This window comes from Schistocerca cancellata, chromosome 3 (genome assembly GCF_023864275.1).
Source record: "Schistocerca cancellata isolate TAMUIC-IGC-003103 chromosome 3, iqSchCanc2.1, whole genome shotgun sequence".
NCBI lineage: Eukaryota > Metazoa > Arthropoda > Insecta > Orthoptera > Acrididae > Schistocerca > Schistocerca cancellata.
This window is the reverse complement of record NC_064628.1, coordinates 386356262-386375180: the sequence shown is the minus strand read 5'-3', so window position 1 is coordinate 386375180 and position 18919 is coordinate 386356262. Positions and strand designations below refer to the sequence as shown.

Below are 18919 nucleotides of genomic sequence, written 5' to 3'. Positions count from 1 at the left end.
GTTGACAGATGTGAAAATTACCGAACTATCAGTTTAATAAGTCACGGATGAAAAATACTAACACGAATTCTTTACAGACGAATGGAAAAACTGGTAGAAGCCGACCTCGGCGAAGATCAGTTTGGATTCCGAAGAAATGTTGGAACACGTGAGGCAATACTGACCCTACGACTTATCTTAGAAAATGGATTAAGGAAAGGCAAACCTACGTTTCTAGCATTTGTAGACTTAGAGAAAGCCTTTGACAATGTTGACTGGAATACTCTCTTTCAAATTCTGAAGGTGGCAGGGGTTAAAATACAGGGAGCGAAAGGCTATTTACAATTTGTACAGAAACCAGATGGCAGTTATAAGAGTCGAGGGGCAAGAAAGGGAAGCAGCGGTTGGGAAGGGAGTGACACATGGTTGTGGCCTCTCCCCGATGTTATTCAATCTGTATATTGAGCAAGCAGTACAGGAAGCAAAAGAAAAATTCGGAGTAGGTATTAAAGTCCATGGAGAAGAAATAAAAACTTAGAGGTTCGCAGATGACATTGTAATTCTGTCAGAGACAGCAAAGGTCCTGGAAGAGCAGTTGAACCGAATGGACAGTGTCTTGAAAGGAGGATATAAGATGAACATCAACAAAAGCAAAACGAGGATCATGGAATATAGTCGAATTAAGTCGGGTGATGCTGAGGGAATTAGATTAGGAAATGAGACACTTAGAGTAGTAATGGAGTTTTGCTATTTGGGGGGCAAAATAACTAATGATGGTCGAAGTAGAGAGGATATAAAATGTAGACTGGCAAGGCTAGGAAAGCGTTTCTGAAGAAGAGAAATTTGTTAACATAGAGTACAGATATAAGTGTCAGGAAGTTTTTTCTGAAAGTATTTGTATGGAGTGTAGCCATGTATCGAAGTGAAACATGGACGATAAATAGTTTGGACAAGAAAAGAATAGAAGCTTTCGAAACGTTGTGCTATAGAAGAATGATGAAGATTAGATGGGTAGATCATATAACTAATGAGGAGGTATTGAATAGAATTGGGGAGAAGAGGAGTTTGTGGCACAACTTGACAAGAAGAAGGGACCGGTTGGTAGGACATGTTCTGAGGCATCAAGGAATCACAAATTTAGCATTGGAGGGCAGCGTACAGGGTAAAAACCGTAGAGGGAGACCAAGAGACAAATACACTAAGCAGATTCAGAAGGATGTAGGTTGCAGTAAGTACTGGGAGATGAAGAAGCTTGCACAGGATAGAGTAGCGTGGAGAGCTGCATCAAACCAGTCTCAGGACTGAAGACAACAACAACAACAACAACATTGATCACAAACCATTGCTTCGCTGATTCTGCTCTATGAGATGGTGTACAGTCACTTGATACAATGTCATCGTCTTTGAAATTTTCCTCCACTGTAAGCAGAACTCAATGCTTTAAAATCTGTTCATATCCTTCTCCATTTTGCGTTTTCGCAAGTGCAATAATGGGACCGCACACTAAATCACAAGAAACACCTCCATACCGTAACACCGCCAGCTCCGAACTTCACTATCGGCGCTAAACATCTACATCTACATCTACATACATATTCCGCAACCCACCATACGGAGCGTGGCGGAGGGTACCTCGTACCGCAACTAGCATCTTCTCTCCCTGTTCCACCCCCAAACAGAGCGAGGGAAAAATAACTGCCTATATACCTCTGTACGAGCCCTAATCTCTCTCATCGTATCTTTGTGGTCCTTCCGCGAAATATATGTTGGCGGCAGTAAAATGGTACTGCAATCAGCCTCAAATGCTGGTTCTCTAAATTTCCTCAGTAGCGATTCACGAAAAGAACGCTTCCTTTCCTCCAGAGATTCCCACCCGAGTTCCTGAAGCAATTCGTAACACTCGCGTAGTGATCAAACCTACCAGTAACAAATCTAGCAGCCCGCCTCTGAATTTCTTCTATGTCCTCCCTCAATATGACCTGATAGGGATCCCAAACGCTCGAGCAATACTCAAGAATAGGTCGTATTAGTCTATTATAAGCGGTCTCCTTTACAGATGAACCACATCTTCCCAAAATTCTACCAATGAACCGAAGACGACTATCCTCCTTCCCCACAACTGCCATTACATGCTTGTACCACTTCATGCCGCTCTGCAATGTTACACCCAAATATTTAATCGACGAGACTGTGTCAAGTGCTACACTACTAATGGAGTATTCAAACATTACGGGATTCTTTTTCCTATTCATCTGCATTAATTTACATTTATCTATATTTAGAGTTAGCTGCCATTTTTTAGACCAATCACAAATCCTCTCCAAGTCATCTTGTATCCTCCTAGTCACTCAACGACGACACCTTCCCGTACACCACAGCATCATCAGCAAACAGCCGCACATTGCTATCCACCCTATCCAAAAGATCATTTATGTAGATAGAAAACAATAGCGGACCTACCACACTTCCCTGGGGCACTCCAGATGATACCCTCACCTCTGACGAACACTCACCATCGAGGACAACGTACTGGGTTTTATTACTTAAGAAGTCTTCGAGCCACTCACATATTTGGGAACCAATCCCATATGCTCGTACCTTAGTTAGGAGTCTGCAGTGGGGCACCGAGTCAAACGCTTTCTGGAAGTCAAGGAATATGACATCCGTCTGATACCCTTCATCCATGGTTCGCAAGATGTCATGTGAAAAAAGGGCGAGTTGCGTTTCGCAGGAGCGACGCTTTCTAAAGCCGTGCTGATGCATGGACAGCAACTTCACTGTCTCAAGGAAATTCATTACATTCGAACTGATAATATGTTCGAGAATCCTGCAACAAACCGATGTTAAGGATATTGGTTTGTAATTTTGAGGATCCGTCCTTCTACCCTTCTTATAGACAGGCGACACATGCGCTTTTTTCCAGTCGCTCGGGACTTTACTTTGGGCAAGAGATTGGCGATAAATGCAAGCTAAGTAAGGAGCCAATGCATTAGAGTACTCTCTGTAAAACCGAATTGGAATGATGACAGGTAAAGCTTTCCAGGCTTTCGACAAACCCAAAACCCTTTATTCCCATTGCCACAGAGCACTGTGTGACTCATACCTCCAAATCACTCGTTTCCAGTCTCCAATGTGCAATTCTGTCGGTACCACACCACTTCAAGCATCGCTTCGCACTGACTACAGATATTTGTCGCTTATGAGGAGCTCATCGACCATTGTACTCCATTCACTCTATAGCCCAGACCCACAGTCACTGTGCAAGCTGGGTACTGACAGCGCTCTAGAGCTCAAGAGTAACTGTGTCCACAGATTTTATGCGAGTTTTTTACAACTGCCCTGCACAATGCTACTCATTCGCTCTCTGTCAGTATATGAGGCCTGCATGGCCATATTTCAGAACAAAAACAGCCCCGAATACGAAATTATTTAGTGTCAATGACGCGTTTCACCCTTTTGCGGCATCATCGGATTGTGTAAATGTAGCTGGGTACCTGACCCATCAGTCATGAAACCACATATAATGTGAAATAGGCACCAAGGTAATCGGATATTGGTCTCTATTTTGTGTCATATATCCAGTTATTTTTACACAATCTCATGACGCCGTAAAAGGGTGAAACGCGTCATTGACATTAAATAATTTCTCATCCGAGTCTGTTTTTGTTCTTAAACACTTTTAAACCGGTTAAGCCTGCCATGAGGGAATGGGAAAATTTTTGCTCCGTCTTGATTTAGCTTTCCTTGTTATTTCAGGTTTCCAATTCACAAGGACATCGCCAACAATGGCCTTTGGCAGCTGTAGAAGGGTTGATAAGACCCTGATGGAAATGTTTGTTGTTGATGTTACAGCCAGTGTCTAGACCACGTTCTAAGTCACTAACCTCTACTGACCGACCAATTATGCTGTTACTACTTCACTATTGCCGGCAGAGCATTCGCCGGGTCCTTTTAAACTCCACGGTACGCCTCTGTTTACATATAATAGTCAGTTCCACATCACATATGATTATCTGGATACTTTTGAACAGATTGTAATGCTGCTACAAAAGCTTGGCATTAACCAAACAACCAAGAGATAATGTAGCTGGCTAGACACGTGGTACTCACGTGGAGGCCACGTGCTGGTCAGCTGGCACTATGGCGGCAGGAGTGGCCGGAGGCGGCCGCTCCTTGAGTTCCAGCTCCAGTTCCAGGCCGCGCTTCTCCTCAGCCATGTCCTCGTCTGGGCAGCAGTCCTCCAGTAACGTGTAGTACTGGAACACAACAATGGCACATGTGCATATTTAACTACTGTACCAAGCCTTCCTCAGGAAGAATATTGAGGCTGTGTGAACAGGATGAGACATTGCGATGGTTTCAGCAGTAGCGCGTTAGATATGTTATTCATATTTTTTCATTTAGTTCCAAGTACAGTTAAATTTCGACATGCGTTATAAACCTCTTTCATTACGATATGTACAGGGTGACCTAAAAGTCCATTAACATTTGAAATAAGATATTTAATGGAATAAAGTAGCTACAGAAGTGAAAACTGTCACACGTGCTTGAAATGAGCTAGGGTTTTATTGAAATAAAAAAAAGTGCGCAAAATGACCAACAGATGGGGCTTCATACAAAAGGAATAATTAGCATAATAACTGATTTTTTGCATATAAGATGTTCTTCGTAACAAATGCTCAAGATATTGGCCATCATTCATCAACAGTACCTACAATGTGAACAGCACTGTACATAATATAAATGGGATGGCGAGAAACTGTCGCCGGATTTTGTCTTTAGGCATCCTTAATGGGGTCTGACGATCGCGACAGACTTGCGGCTTCAGGTGACCCCACAACAAACATCGTTTCTATGAAACACAACTAGCTATTTATTCACATGAAGTGTTGAGTTCTATTAACAAGGGATTTCAGATGGATTCCGTATTTCTGGATTTCCGGAAAGCTTTTGACACTGTACCACACAAGCGGCTTATAGTGAAATTGCGTGCTTATGGAATATGTTATGTGATTGGATTTGTGATTTTTGTCAGAGAGGTCACAGTTCTTAGTAATTGACGGAAAGTCATCGAGTAAAACAGAAGTGATTTCTGGTGTTCCCCAAGGTAGTGTTATAGGCCCTTTGCTGTTCGTTACCTATATAAACGATATGGGAGACAATCTGAGCAGCCGTCTTCGGTTGTTTGCAGATGACGCTGTCGTTTATAGACTAATACAGTCATCAGAAGATCAAAACAAACTGCAAAACGATTTAGAAAAGATATCTGAATGTTGCGAAAAGTAGCAGCTGACCTTAAATAACGAAAAGTGTGAGGTCATCCACATGAGTGCTAGAAGGAACTCGTTAAACTTCGGTTACACGATAACTCAGTCTAATCTAAAAGCCGTAAATTCAACTAAATACCTAGGTATTACAATTTCGAAGAACTTAAATTGCATGGGACACATAGAAAATGTTGTGGGGAAGGCTAACCAAAGACTGCGTATTACTGGCAAGACACTTAGACAATGTGGCAGACCTACTAAGGAGACTGCCTACACTACGCTTGTCCGTCCTCTTTTAGAATATTGCTGCGCGTTGTGGGATCCTTACCAGATAGGACTGATGGAGTACATCGAAAAAGTTCAAAGGACGGCAGCACGTTTCGTATTATCGCGAAATATGAGAGAGAGTGTCACAGAAATGATACAGGATTTGGGATGGACATCATTAAAAGAAAGGCGTTTTTCGTTGCGACAGAATTTCATGAAATTCCAATCACCAACTTTCTCCTCCGAATGCGAAAATATTTTGTTGACAACGACCTAAATAGAGAGGGACGATCACCACGATAAAATAAGGGAAATCAGAGCTCGTATAGAATGATATAGGTGTTCATTGTTTCCGCTCGCTATACGAGATTGGAGTAATAGAGAATTGTGAAGGAGGTTCGATGAACCCTCTGACAGGCACTTAAATGTGATTTGCAGAGTCTCCATGTAGATGCAGATGTAGATGAACAACCACACAATAAGGTCTGGGAACGCGGGATGCCAGATGCCAAGCATGACGGATGTGGCTGCTAGCACTCGATTCTCACCAAACGACGTGGGCAAGAAACCTTTCACACGCGAAGCAGTACGGGGTGGAGCGCCACATTGCATAAAAGTCTTACCCTCCAGCAGGTGTTTATCAGCCGGGCTATGTATGATGCGACTGTGTAACATTCCGTAACCGTCACACTGACTGTTTGAAAAGCAGCATCCCGCATTTCTTCAAAGAAAAATGGTCCGATCGCGACTGTTGTGGTAAATACACTCCCCAGCGTGACTTTCTCGTCATGCAATAGATTTTCCACGACAGTTATAGGATTTTCGGCAGCCCAAATTCTGCAGTTATTGGTTTAGTCATGCGGTAATGTTGAACATATATCTTACTAGAATAAATAAAACTAAATACCTTAGAGGTATTTACTTTCAAAGAACAGAAAAATGCAAAAAAGTTTGAGGGTTTGAGAACATATTTAACTTTCCCTGAAATCCCGCCGCTTTTTATCGAACCGACGCACGAAGTCCATTGATATTGATTAGCTCTGTCTGTAAAACAGATGACCTCCATCCTGAGTGATAAATGGAACTCAACACATTTACCATGATTGTTTCCCTGTCTACCGAGCTATGGTGCGTATACCACCGATTACAGGGCTCGGAGATTTGGTACTGCAGCGTCGATCTGCCCAGTGCCATTCGTTACCATGCAGAAAATGTATGCTGCGTACTTATAAATTCTGTCTACACAGTGTACGTAATATACTGTCCAAAAACTCCTTGAACGGAAACTACTTCAGCAGAAGGTTGAAATTAACAGTGCAGTTGGTGTGCGAAAATCAGCAGAGTCCCCAAACTCGGGAAGTATCAAGAGTTGTGTCCCACAGGGTTCAGTCCTGGGTCCCTTATTGTTCTTAATATATCTTAATGATTTTCCACTCTGTACTCATGAAGATGCATTCTAGTTCTTTTCGCTGCTGATACAAGTATAGCACTCACAGCCAACTAACAATAATTAGCAGAAGAAATTGTAAAAAACATCTTTTAGAATATTATTAATTGGTTTTCAGCAAATGGACTCTCATTAAGTTTCGAGAAAAGACAGTATATACAGTTCTGTACAGTAAACGGCACAACACCGTTGATAAATATAGACTTTGAACTGAAGTCTGTAGCCAAGGCAGAAGATTCAAAATTTCTGGGTGTGTGCATTGATGAGAAATTGAGTTGGAAGAAACATATTAATGATCTGCTGAAACGTTTAGGTTGAGTTACATATGATATTAGGGTTATTGCTAATTTTGGTGATAAACACATCAGTAAATTAGACTATAATGCCGATTTTCATTCACTTCTTTCACATGGCATCATATTTTGGGGTAATTCATTATTAAGAGAAAAGTATTCATTGCATAATCTCATATATATATATATATATATATATATATATATATATATATATATATATATATATATATATATATAACCAGCATTTAAGATCAAACTAAAACTGAGGGACAATTCCTTCTAGTCAATACATGAATTTTAGATATGAAGTAGCAATTGTAAGAGAAAAAGGATTATATCATGTAAAGAAAACTTGTGCTAAAATGAGGCGTCCCACATCATTACGAAATGTCACATTCGCGATCTATGGAACAAGTATTAATGTAATATAATGTACGACCAGAGGACAGGTCGAGATTTCTGTTTGCTCAAAAGCCAGGAACAGAAACCCAACTCAAGTATTCGTTCTCCACAGAGAAGCAAAGAATCGTCACTTTGTTTACAGAGAAACGAATTAACTCACTCCTGGTGGCGATATCGTCACTTTGCAAATTTTAACAGTAAGACTCTTCACAGATGCTAGTGTCAGTGAATTCTCTAAGTCGCTACCCGCACGATGTACCCTTTTCGATACCTGTAGGAGAGCCCTGGTTACACTCCATACGCCTTTTTCCAGCAAGACATGCGGCGGCCGCGTGTGCGCTCTTTGCAACAAGTACCCGTGCACGTTACAAAAGCAGTGCCTCTTACTACACGGGTCATGAAGCTGGCAGCCAACTGCCTGCGGCTCATGCTCCGTGTATACCACTGTTCTAGGACGTTCTAAGACTACTCCAACTCTCTGCTTCTTGATGCGAAACGTAGCTCGCTGTGTCTCGTGAGAAGATCTGCAACAGGTCAACTGCCGTTCATGACCCCACTGCATTCCTTACCAACAGGATGCCTCCTTCTCCTGCAAGATGCTATCGCTCTCCACGTCCAGCTTACAGCGCCTTGCTGTTTTCGCCGATTTTGTAGCGGAAGGAGCGCGTCTAGCATCAGTTCATCACCCTCGCCATAGAGAGATCGCCCTCAGGGTTATAAAGCCACTGCCTGCTCTCTGTTCCCGTTAGAGCAATAACGCATCCCTCTCGGTCGCACGTGGCATATCTTCTATTCTAAACTCCCATTTTCCTATCGTTTCTTTCACAGGAACGCTGTCTGCCATCAGCTCAAATTAATTCCCAGGAATGCAAAATTGCAGAAGAAAAGTTAGAACGTGGTGCTATCCAGTATTAATTGAAGAAATGATCAATTATCTGGTCACCCATTGTCAACTACAATCTCATATCGAATAAAATATGCAAACCAAATGGTATAATATTACATGTATGGAGACAACATATCGCTGCCTTATGTGGTTTTCAGTCCGATGACTCTTTTGATGTAGCTCGCTCGCCATGCTCGTCTGTATTGCGCAACCTCTTCACCTCTACACAGCTACTACAACTTACACCAATCTGAACCTGCTTACATGAATTCACGCCATTGTCTCCCGCAACAATGTTTACCGGCCACACTTCACCGCCCTCATTACCACATGAACAGTTTCTTTATGTCTCAGGATGTGCCGCATCAACAGACATATTCTTTCACTCGTTTTTGTGTCACAAAGCTCTTTCTTCGATTCGATTCAGTAAATCTTTCTTAGTTATACAGTATCCCGAACTAATCTTCATAACTCGTATGTTGCAATGCATACCCAAAGATCCCATTCTCTTCTTCTCTTACTTTATTCTTTACTGACCACACTTGATTTCCATATAACGCTAAACTGCAGATAAATACTTTTCTGAAATGTGTTATTGTGGTCGTTTCATAGCTTTGGTTAGCGATAATAACTTGACACCAGGGACTATGAATTTAATTTGTACGCTACAGCACTGAAGATGATCACTACGTGATTGAAAATCGATTTTGCTGTCAATAAACCATCAAAATTACGGCCAACGCTGACCTTCCTTCTAATTTTCGGAAACGACTTCCTAAGTCCTAAATTAATATTCGATATTAACAAGTTTTTCTTTTCCTCGTATCGTTTTCTTGCTGTTGCACGTCTACATTTTATACAGTCTGCTCTGGGATCTGTGTTTTGTTAAATAAATATGAAGTTTAACCAGTTTTCGTCAACCTTTTCAGGACTTTATCCGACAGTAATAATAATAAATACACTGTGTAACGTGTTAGTAACCTGTTTAATTGTATTTAGCGTCACATGGCGTACGTTTCTGAGGCCCTTTCTCCTGAGGACTGAATACTGGTTTGTGGCTCTCTTACTTTGCTACTAGTGTGTCATATTACACAAGTGTTATATTGTTGACGTCCTATTCGAAGGCTCTTTCCATTCCACGGAAAAAAGGTAGTGTAAGAATTCGGCTTTTAAAAACTACTTGCGTACGTCAGGAAATGTTTTTAAATTGTCCTCTACAGATTAGCGACTACCGCTCCTCGATACACACTGTCTGACCAAAAAAGTGAGGACCCGGGAGGGGAGAAGTAGACGAAATGATAGCTCACGGGCTGAGATAGTATGTAGTATTACTGCAGTGGTCACAAAATTAAACCAAAGTTATAAAGAACTTGGAAGGATGACCCCACCTGTCAGAATGACGTCACAGCCCCACTGGCTTGGGGGCGTGCACTGATTCGGTTGGTACGATTTTCGTAAAGCCATTGTATCATCTAGTGAGGCAAGCTGGGCCACACCTGTACGTAGGGACACGTACTAAGTGTGTACGATCGTTGTCCTGTTGAAAAATGGCACCAAAATACTCGCCCAAGAGAGAGTACACATACGGTTGAAGGGTGTCGGTGACGTGTCGTCGTGCCATCAGATTTCCCACGATACTAACGTGACCTGAAGTCATACTGTATGGCTTCCCTCACAATGACTCGAAGAGTAACACCACCTCGCCTCTGCACAATGTTGGAAGAGGTTTTCCACTCCGTAGCGTGATGGTACTGCAAGCAGTATGCAGAATGAGGAGAATAAAACAGTCTTGGTTGTGATGTTGAAATTACCGGTTATTTATTCACCATGACGAGTGTTTCAGCTGATTCGAGGCCTCTTCACGTTCGTCGGTAAATGCTGATAATCAAGTTATGAACATCAATGATAAAACATCCACAAAAATAAATTGCACCTGTCATGCGCAAGAAGAATAATCGTGGCAAATATATGCTCCAGTTATACTCCCTGTACAGGGCTGATCTTTCGTTGTATTCACGGGACCACATTGAACGTTCCGGCAGGGTTATCGGATGTTATGTTTTTAATATATGACGGGAGCGTAATACTTGCCTCTGCTTTCCTTCTTGCACATCACAAGGGTAATTTATTTTTGCGGGCATTTTTATCGTCGATATCCATAACATGCTTATCAACGTAAATGTAAACGTAGGCTGCCGCGGCCGTTGCCACAGTCAATAAAATTCTTCTGGGTTTGAGGCCGCATTGACATCTGTAAAATTTCGACGTTTCGGCGACTGTTGCAAGGCGCCTTCCTCAGGGTGTGTTGCTAAATGCTGTTTCTGTTGTTGCTACTGCTAACAGCAGTTAGAAACACACCCTGAGGAAGGCGCCTTGCAACAGTCGCCGAAACGTCGGATTTTACAGATGACAATGTGGCCTCAAACCCAGATTAATTTTATTGATTGCTTATCAACATTTATCGAGCAATTTGAAGATGCCACGAATTAGACAAAATGCGAGTCATTGGTGTATAAATAAACGGTAATTTCAACATCGGAATCAAGACTTTTTTCTTCTCCTCAATATTAGGAGAACTTCCTATCAGGTGGCCGTCGTGTTCGCTCACGGTGGTAGGGCAGAACCGAGATTCGTCGCTGAACACATTGTGGCGCCACTCATCTCCATGCTTCCCGGTCACGACACCACGCCACGCGCAGCCGTCTGTGTTGAGGTGTTAACGGCAGCCCACGCGTGGGACGCTAATTCCGTAGTGCAGCTGCTGTTAGTCTCCGACCACCGGTGCAGCCTGACCTAGAACAGTGCAGAGAGTCCATTGCTTGTCCTCGGACGAGAGGCTCGACTGTTGGAAGGGTCACGATGTGAATAGTGCACAATACAGCGATTCTCCCTCGCGGTTGTCACACGTGGTCTACAGCTACCTTGACGACAAGTGTGCCAGCCTTCTCAAGTCTCCATCCAGTCCAATGGCGGACCACTGCCACATCCCAGAAATCTGGACATTGCACGATTCAGCCAGCTGCCGAACTGGCCACCCACAATGAGTCCCCTTGCAAACACTGTCATGTGCCAACATTGCTAACTCACCGACTACGCGGCGTATCCTTCACAGTCATCACTAGAGATATCACGCTGTTCCAGTAATTAAACGCGAAACACTGACAACATCAGCGCACTGTGGTGTCTTTTCTACCTTTCAGAGAGAACTGCTGCTCTGATCATTTAAATACTCGCCAGTGTGTAACACTTATATTGATTAGGAGTAGGTTTATTTTAAGTAACTATGTATCTGCAATCTATGAAGTGTACATTCTGTGTTGTTTGAATTCCTTGATGTACGGCAAGAAATTTAGAGCAATGTATGTATGAAAAAAAAAAACACTCTGTCTCCCGGCCACGAGTGGCCAATCAGGAACATCCGGCCGCCGTGTCATCCTCAGTGGAGGATGCGGATTAGAGAGGCGGGGGGTCAGCACACCGCTCCCCCGGTTGTTATGATGGTATACTTGACCGAAGCCGCTACTATTTGGTCGAGTAGCTCCTCAGTTGGCATCACGAGGCTGAGTGCACCCTGAAAAATGGCAACAGTGCATGGCGGCCTGAATGGTCACCCATCAAAGTGCCGACCACGCCTGACAGCGCTTAACTTCGGCGATCTCACGGGGACCGGTGTAGCCACTGCGGCAAGGCCTTTGCCGTATATGAAAAAAGCAATACAACATGTTGAAGTTTAGATTATTGTATTATGAATATGTGTGTGTGTGAATTCTTAAGGGACCTCACTTCTTAGTTCATCGGTCCCTAGACTTACACACTACATAAACCAGCTTATGCTAAGAACAATACAAACACCCGAGGGAGCTCTCGAACCTCCGCCGGGAGGGGTCGCGCAGTCCGTGGCATGACGCCTCAAACCTCGTGGCCACTTCGCACGGCATATTAATATGTGTATGACAGAAGTATGTTTGTTAAAAGCTGGTTAGTGCTTAGGGCACTTGTTTTGTAATAGGTAAACGCTGTAGGTAAGTCCCCCCGCAACGAAAGTGGCACTGGCACTATGTAAAAGGTGGGTTTGGCGGTCGGACTGAGCGGCTCATTTGTGTGAACGGCACGCAGTGTGTGACTAGCCTTAGCACGGTACACCTTGACGGTGCTAAGAGAACAACTGGAAGCTGCATTAGAAGGGATTTGCCTCGGATGTGGATCTGGCTATTATTTGGTATTCACGGAATGATGGAATGTCTCTAATACACTCCTGGAAATTGAAATAAGAACACCGTGAATTCATTGTCCCAGGAAGGGGAAACTTTATTGACACATTCCTGGGGTCAGATACATCACATGATCACACTGACAGAACCACAGGCACATAGACACAGGCAACAGAGCATGCACAATGTCGGCACTAGTACCGTGTATATCCACCTTTCGCAGCAATGCAGGCTGCTATTCTCCCATGGAGACGATCGTAGAGATGCTGGATGTAGTCCTGTGGAACGGCTTGCCATGCCATTTCCACCTGGCGCCTCAGTTGGACCAGCGTTCGTGCTGGACGTGCAGACCGCGTGAGACGACGCTTCATCCAGTCCCAAACATGCTCAATGGGGGACAGATCCGGAGATCTTGCTGGCCAGGGTAGTTGACTTACACCTTGTAGAGCACGTTGGGTGGCACGGGATACATGCGGACGTGCATTGTCCTGTTGGAACAGCAAGTTCCCTTGCCGGTCTAGGAATGGTAGAACGATGGGTTCGATGACGGTTTGGATGTACCGTGCACTATTCAGTGTCCCCTCAACGATCACCAGTGGTGTACGGCCAGTGTAGGAGATCGCTCCCCACACCATGATGCCGGGTGTTGGCCCTGTGTGCCTCGGTCGTATGCAGTCCTGATTGTGGCGCTCACCTGCACGGCGCCAAACACGCATACGACCATCATTGGCACCAAGGCAGAAGCGACTCTCATCGCTGAAGACGACACGTCTCCATTCGTCCCTCCATTCACGCCTGTCGCGACACCACTGGAGGCGGGCTGCACGATGTTGGGGCGTGAGCGGAAGACGGCCTAACGGTGTGCGGGACCGTAGCCCAGCTTCATGGAGACGGTTGCGAATGGTCCTCGCCGATACCCCAGGAGCAACAGTGTCCCTAATTTGCTGGGAAGTGGCGGTGCGGTCCCCTACGGCACTGCGTAGGATCCTACGGTCTTGGCGTGCATCCGTGCGTCGCTGCGGTCCGGTCCCAGGTCGACGGGCACGTGCACCTTCCGCCGACCACTGGCGACAACATCGATGTACTGTGGAGACCTCACGCCCCACGTGTTGAGCAATTCGGCGGTACGTCCACCCGGCCTCCCGCATGCCCACTATACGCCCTCGCTCAAAGTCCGTCAACTGCACATACGGTTCACGTCCACGCTGTCGCGGCATGCTACCAGTGTTAAAGACTGCGATGGAGTTCCGTATGCCACGGCAAACTGGCTGACACTGACGGCGGCGGTGCACAAATGCTGCGCAGCTAGCGCCATTCGACGGCCAACACCGCGGTTCCTGGTGTGTCCGCTGTGCCGTGCGTGTGATCATTGCTTGTACAGCCCTCTCGCAGTGTCCGGAGCAAGTATGGTGGGTCTGACACACCGGTGTCAATGTGTTCTTTTTTCCATTTCCAGGAGTGTATGTTGAAAATCCGACGCCAAGAAGAGATTTTATAGAGCATTCGTACATCAAGAGCCTTGTGTACAGTTAGCCGCCATTTCGCCTGCCACTAATCTTCGCCACTGCTTCACAGACTTCATACATTCAGTTACGTATTGTATATTGGCATGGACCAGTAAATTTGTGTGTTTTTTCAATAATAATTACATAAAACGTCAATTCGTGTTCGAAACCATAACTTCAATCCTGATCACGAACATACCTCACGTGAGTGCCACTAAAACCGAGTATCCTGATTTAAATGAACAATTCTGGCATTCATGTGTTTCAAAATTACTTTTGGTCCAAAGTGAAACGAGAAGCAAAAGAAAGTTAAATTTGGATGTTTTGTTTATGAACTACTCCAAGTGAAATTATTAAAGTAGGAAGTTTAAGAACAAAAATTTAAAGATCAATCAATAGGAAAGTGAAACCCTTAATTATTTAAAAGCTAAAACCATAAAAGTGAAGTTGGATAGGCTTTTACTAAAGTATCCATAGTTTATTATAAAATATAGTTTTGTAGGATTACAGTGCAAGATTGTGTGAATATTATTGCCGAGAATACGTGATTCACATGTGATTAAAGTACAACTACATATAAATCTTTGATGAATCGATTTGCGGTAGTACTGTCAGAAGTAAAGTTATGCACATTTCCAAAGATAGAGTAGTTTTGGTATTCATCATGAATGGTTCCTTTTGAAGTTAATTAAGACCAGTGTTGCATTTTATTACTTTGCAAAGTAATTTAAGTGAATGATTAGCTTTTGGAGATAGTTTCTACTTTTGCAATAATCAAAGAACCTTGGCTAGTGAAACTATACCAGTTTATGGGCCCCTAGTGAAACTATACCAGTTTATGGGCCCCATCATATTGTCCTCCTATTAAAAAATGCACTATTACTGTTATTAAGGAGCTTAAACAGTGCACTTAAGATGTTCTTCATCTTTATTCGTGTTATTCATGTCAGTCAAGATAGAAGCCCTTCATGTCCAAAACTAGTTCTGCAGTTCATGCAGTGATGTTTCACTATTTTGATGAAGTAAATGCTATTGATTTTGGCCGTCATTAGTATGAGTTCAGTGCAATTTTGCTCCCCATAATTTACTGGTTTGTGTGTTATTACTAACTGCTACTACACACAGTACAGAGTGCAATGTGTCAGTTTGTATCTTGTCTGCTATTCAAAAGGCCGGCCGGTGTGGCCAAGCGGTTAAAGGCGCTACAGTCTGGAACCGCGTAACCGCTACGGTCGCAGGTTCGAATCCTGCCTCTGGCATGGATGTGTGTGATATCCTTAGGTTAGTTAGGTTTAAGTAGTTCTAAGTTCTAGGGGACTGATGACTTTAGAAGTTAAGTCGCATAGTGCTCAGAGCCATTTGAACCATTTTGCTATTCAAAAGGAAGTCTCAATAACAGTAACTTCAATAACTAATAACCAATTTCCTCAAATATGTGTTTCCAAATTAATGTGCGTAATTAGGCCGGCGTTCGTTCATTTTTTTCATTCGCTTACAATTTTACCACTTCTGTTAGCTCCCAAGGTTAAGGCCCGTTTGGTTGTACTGTCAACTGCACAAAATTCGGAATTATAGAGCGATTCCATTTTCCATTAGACACACGCGCGGTCGAACTTTAAACATTAGCGTGTTTCACGGCACGTTACTTTTATACTTAGCTTTTCCCGTGACAGAACTAAAGCTTCAGCTATTAGGGAAAAGTGTTATAAGTGGTCTGAACATATACGAAGCTACGTTAGCGTCCCATTTCTGCTTGATGGTTCACTTTGTCAGTGATTTCGTCGATCTGGTTGTGCATGCGGTGACTTTAGTTGCCTCACCATGTACACAATTTTATTTTACACCGAAGCGCCAAAGAAACTGGTATAGGCATGTGTAAACAGGCAGAATACGGCACTGCGGTCGGCAACGAATACGTAACACAACAAGTGCCTGGCGCAGTTGAAGGATCGGTTACTGCTGCCACAATGGCAGGTTATCAAGAGGTAAGTGAGTTTGAACGTGGTAGTATAGTCGGAACATGAGCAATGAGACACAGTGTCAACGATACAGCGATGAAATGGGGATTTTCGCGTACGACCATTTCACGAGTGTACCGTGAATATCAGAAATCCGGTAAAACATCAAATCTCCGATATCGCTGCGGCCGAAAAAAGATCCTGCAAGAATGGGACCGACGACGTCTGAAGAGAATCGTTCAACGTGACAGAAGTGCAACCCTTCCGCAAATTGCTGCAGATTTCAATGCTGGGCCACCAACAAGGATCAGCGTGCGAACCATTCAACGAAACACCATCGACATGGGCTTTCGGAGCTGAAGGCCCACCCATGTACACTTCATGACTGCACGACACAAAGCTTTACGCCTCGCCTGGGCCCTTCAACACCGACATTGAACTGTTGATGAGTGGAAACATGTTACCTGGTCGAACGAGTCTCGTTTCAAATTGTATTGAGTGGATGGACGTGTACGGGTATGGAGACAACCTCATGAATCCATGGACTCTGCACATTAGTAGGGGACTGCTCAAGCTGGTGGCGGCTCTGTAATGGTGTGGGGCGTGTGCAGTTGGAGTGATATGGAACCCCTGATACGTCTAGATCCGGCTCTGACAGGGGACACGTACGTAAGCATCCTGTCGCATCACCTGCATTCATTCATGTCCACTGTGCATTCCGATCGACATGGGAAATTCCAGCAGGACAGTGCGACATCTCACACGTCCGTAATTGTTACATAGTGGCACCAGGAACCCTCTTATGTGTTTAAATACTTCCACCGACCACCAAACTCCCCAGACATGAACGTTATTGAGCATGTCTGGAATGGCTTGCAACGTGCTGTTCACGAGAGATCTCCACCCCGTGGTACTCTTACGGATTTATGGACAGCCCTGCAGGATTCAGGGCGTCAAAGCATTATTTCAGACATTAGATAAGTCCATGTCACGTCGTTTTGCGGCACTTCTGCGTACTCGTGGAGGCCCTACACGATCGTAGGCAGGTGTACCAGTTTCTTTGGCTCTTCGGTGTATTTACTGAGAGGAAAATCTCTGTCTACGCGTTCAGAGAATACAACGTATTATACTGAGAGGCTGCTTAATTCTGTTTTAACATACCAAGAAATATTCCATTTCATTATAGATACCGCTTCGTGTTCAGCAGCCGTGAATTTTCCGCCTTATATAAGCTTCCCAGTTCCTCCTACGGACCGGAAGCTGGTTTCCTCTCTAATTACTGGCATTGTTCGGAGCTTCTTTTATCTGATCTCCGTTACAGTATTCATGTATTCCTAAATGTTGAAACTATTGTTTCGCGTGTGAACCTTGAAAATCTTGAGACCATCACTCGACCACGAGACAGGTATGACATCATCTCCTCAAGGCCTCGACTACGACGTTTTTTCAGCTTTCTGTCAACATCTGCACTTTGCTACTGCACCGAAAACTGGTTTGATGCATCTCACGGCGATACTCCATACTGGGCAAGCCTCTTCATCTCTGAATAAATAGTGTAGCCGATATCCATTTGAAGTTGGTTACCATATTCACCCCTTGGTCTTCCTGTAAAATACTAACCCCCTTACCCTCCCCAACTCCCCCCCCCCCCCCCCACACACAACCCTCCTTTACCAAATTCACAATTACTTGATGCTTCAGGCTATGTCCCATCAACCGATCACTTCTATTGGTCTAGTTGTGCCCAAATTTATTTTTTCCTCAATTAGATTCAGTACCTACTCATTAATTAATCGAACAACCTAAACTCCAGGTTGGAATATCAACAATATAAGAAAAAGACAAGTTGCTACTCACGGCAAAGGGTTTCAGACAGCCAAAATGAAAAAGCACTTACACATTAGCTTTCGGCAGAAGCCTTCGTCAGAGAAGGAAACACACACATTCACTCGCACACGTAAGCACACCTCATATAAGCATGGGCGCCACCTCAGGGAGTTCGGACCGGAATTCTGACGAAGGCTTTGACCGAGAGCTAATGTGTAACGGTCTTTTCGTTGTGCCTGTCTGCAACTCAACGTGTCATCTTTGCGGTGAGTAGCAATCTGCCTTTTCCTTATATTGTACATTAATTATTCAATCTACGCATCTAATCTTCAGCATTTCCAATGCTTCATTTCTCGTCTTGACTGAAATGCTTATCGTCCACGTTTCAATTGCGAACAGGACTACACTCCAGACAACATCCTCAGGAAACAAATTCCTGTCTTCCAGAGTTGCTTTTCTCGCTACTGTGAGTTAGCATCTTGTCTGATATCCACTAGACCTGATGGTTTCGTATCCCGAGTGTATGCCGCTAAAGGAAGAGCGTCTCTATGGCGTCTTCATCCAGCACTGCTGGAGTCTCAAAAGATCGTCAATTCAACGCAGAAAATCCTCACGCCGGGCTGCGATTCGTGGCCACTGCAGTATATATGAGCACACAGCCGGCCGGGGGCACCTACCACATATCAGCAAAGCCGCGGCCTTCCACTCACGCAACACCACTGCCCTGCGAATTCACTCTGCCGCCAACAAAGCACGCCGCTGGAATTAGGCTGAGATAGTAACCGCTACCTAGTAGACTTTGAATAACGGACGACATATGCGGACGACTTGCAGAATCAGGAATGTTGTTGCTTTTCCGATTCCGCACTCACTA

At 44.1% G+C, this 18919-nt stretch overlaps 1 protein-coding gene across 2 annotated transcripts in view; it reads right to left on the bottom strand.

Annotated features, from left to right (window-relative positions):
* The window catches only part of LOC126175094 (proton-coupled amino acid transporter-like protein pathetic), a 426893-nt gene that overhangs the window by 135575 nt on the left and 272399 nt on the right, over positions 1-18919 (bottom strand). For both annotated transcript variants that reach the window (XM_049921635.1, XM_049921636.1), the window contains exon 2: positions 4090-4235. In XM_049921635.1, the coding sequence (XP_049777592.1) occupies positions 4090-4235 (146 nt within the window). The remainder of the gene's footprint in view (positions 1-4089; positions 4236-18919) is intronic.